The 1966-nt window shown below is 44.3% G+C and overlaps 1 protein-coding gene across 3 annotated transcripts in view; it reads left to right on the top strand.

Annotated features, from left to right (window-relative positions):
- Nucleotides 1-1966, top strand: part of zc3h7ba (zinc finger CCCH-type containing 7Ba) — a 28685-nt gene that overhangs the window by 15953 nt on the left and 10766 nt on the right. For all 3 annotated transcript variants that reach the window (XM_016531328.1, XM_016531330.1, XM_016531329.1), the window contains exons 10-12: nucleotides 73-322; nucleotides 407-465; nucleotides 544-646. In XM_016531328.1, coding sequence (XP_016386814.1) covers nucleotides 73-322; nucleotides 407-465; nucleotides 544-646 — 412 coding nt within the window. The remainder of the gene's footprint in view (nucleotides 1-72; nucleotides 323-406; nucleotides 466-543; nucleotides 647-1966) is intronic.

Raw genomic sequence — 1966 nt, 5'->3', positions numbered from 1 at the left:
GCGGTTATAAATTCACTGTAAACCACGGCTTCACGGGGCTTATTGCTTTATTCTCTCCTGTTTGGTGCTCAGAGTGGAGTGGTTCCCAGCTCTCTGCTGTGCTTCTCGTCTCCTCGTCTTCCTCCTGCCTTCTTCTCCTCCTTCGGGAGTCAGCTGAACTCTCTGGACTCCTTCACTAAAGCTGAGCTGAGCTCGAACTCTTCCAGCGGCGATCTGGATGCACTGGACACCATCTGTCCATCAAGCGGCTCTGTTTCCCTGCAGCGCCCTCTAGTGGTGGGAAGAGACACGCTCGATTCGCTGTCTGAATTCAGTCTGCCAGGTCTGCGCGTTCAGCTCGACTGTTATACTTGAACATGTGCTGATGTTAGATTTTGATTCTAGCGTGTGTTTATTTCTCTGGCAGGTGGGAAGGCCTGTTGTGGTTTTCTGCCGTCGGTCAAACTGACAGATCCTTCTCATACGGTACGTTTTGCGTTTTTGACAGTCTGAAGATGTGAAAGCGTTCGTGCGTCTCTGAGAGTGTGTGTATGTGCGTTACAGAGGAATGGTCACATGACCTCGACTCTATCCAGTCTGTCCGAGAACCCGCTGGAGCACACGCATGATTTCACTCAAGCCTGCAGCAGCTGCTTCAGCAGTACAGGTGATTCAGACACGCACAGTCCCTCTGTCTTTCTGGTTATCGTTTTAATGGTTTATTCATCGTTCTATCTGTTGTTCTGTTTATCATTCTATCATTTTATGTATAGTTTTATCGTTCTATTTGTTCTATATATTGTTTTTTTCATTCTTTGTATCATTCTATCTATCGTTCTCTTTATTGTTTTATCATACTGTCGTTTTATTTATCGTTATAAAACGGATAGTTCCGGTCCTTGATTCTGATTGGCTGAACCGCGTTCGAAGCTGTTGTAAATTACTCTACAAACATACACCTTTGTTTACTTCTGTGTGTTGCTCGGCAACCACTTTGTTGCAACCACAACTGTTTCTGAGGAACTATATTGTTTGGTGGAAGAATACTGTTTTTATTAATATTACTACAGTTGGGGTACTCAGACTCGTGCTTGGACGCGAGTCCGGTCTCAAGTACAGTTTTTTTTAAAGGGCTCGGACTTGTCATGGACTCGGATGCATTTTTACTCGGACTTGACTCGGACTCAAGCCTTTCGGACTCTGAAAATATGTCAGAGTCTAACCGAGTCCAGGGACAGTTGACGGAAATGTTACTGACTCGATGCATTATCACGAAAGTGATATTCAGTATTTGCATGTGTTTTTAAGTCTTGTCCAATACTTGAAAGTCGATGGGTTTATGTGCTCACACACTGAAAACGCGCTCGCAGAATACCGCGCCTCTCAGTCAGCGTGCGAATGCCGTGTTCTCTTTCTCTTAAGTTCTCTTAAGTTCTGTTATTATTTTGTGTATTTGGTGTAACAGAATATGTTGACATGCTTTAATGTTCAAAAAACACATTATTTTTCAAATACTGTACATTATTGTAGTTCCTCTATGCCCCGCCTCTCTCAAACGCTTCGTTTTCTACAAAGCCCCCTCCTTTGACAAGCGCAGTCTGCTCTGATTGGCCAGCTGACCCAGTGCATTGTGATTGGCCGAACACCACAAGCACACGTCGGAAATGTAACGCCCCTTACCATAATCGCAGCTTCAGCTTTCAAAGTAAATATCAAGACAGTTAATAATGTCGTTAGTTTTACCATCAGTTCAAGCCCGAAAGGGCAACAGAGTCGCGTGACAGACACAGTGATGATGCAGTACACAAGCCGCGGTTAAGACCGCTGACGTGCTATGATTTCTGACGGACAGTTCACTCTCCTGTGACAACCCTCTACATTGCGAGTAAATCACTCGCATATGCGACTAAATCTTACCCTGGGCGACTAAATAATGTCTAACATTAGCCATTGGCTAATAAATTCTTAGATTTTACACGCCAGTTTG

Source organism: Sinocyclocheilus rhinocerous, unplaced genomic scaffold, assembly GCF_001515625.1.
Source record: "Sinocyclocheilus rhinocerous isolate Xijiao unplaced genomic scaffold, SAMN03320098_v1.1 scaffold6325, whole genome shotgun sequence".
Lineage (NCBI taxonomy): Eukaryota > Metazoa > Chordata > Actinopteri > Cypriniformes > Cyprinidae > Sinocyclocheilus > Sinocyclocheilus rhinocerous.
This window is presented reverse-complemented; position numbering and strand designations above follow the sequence as displayed.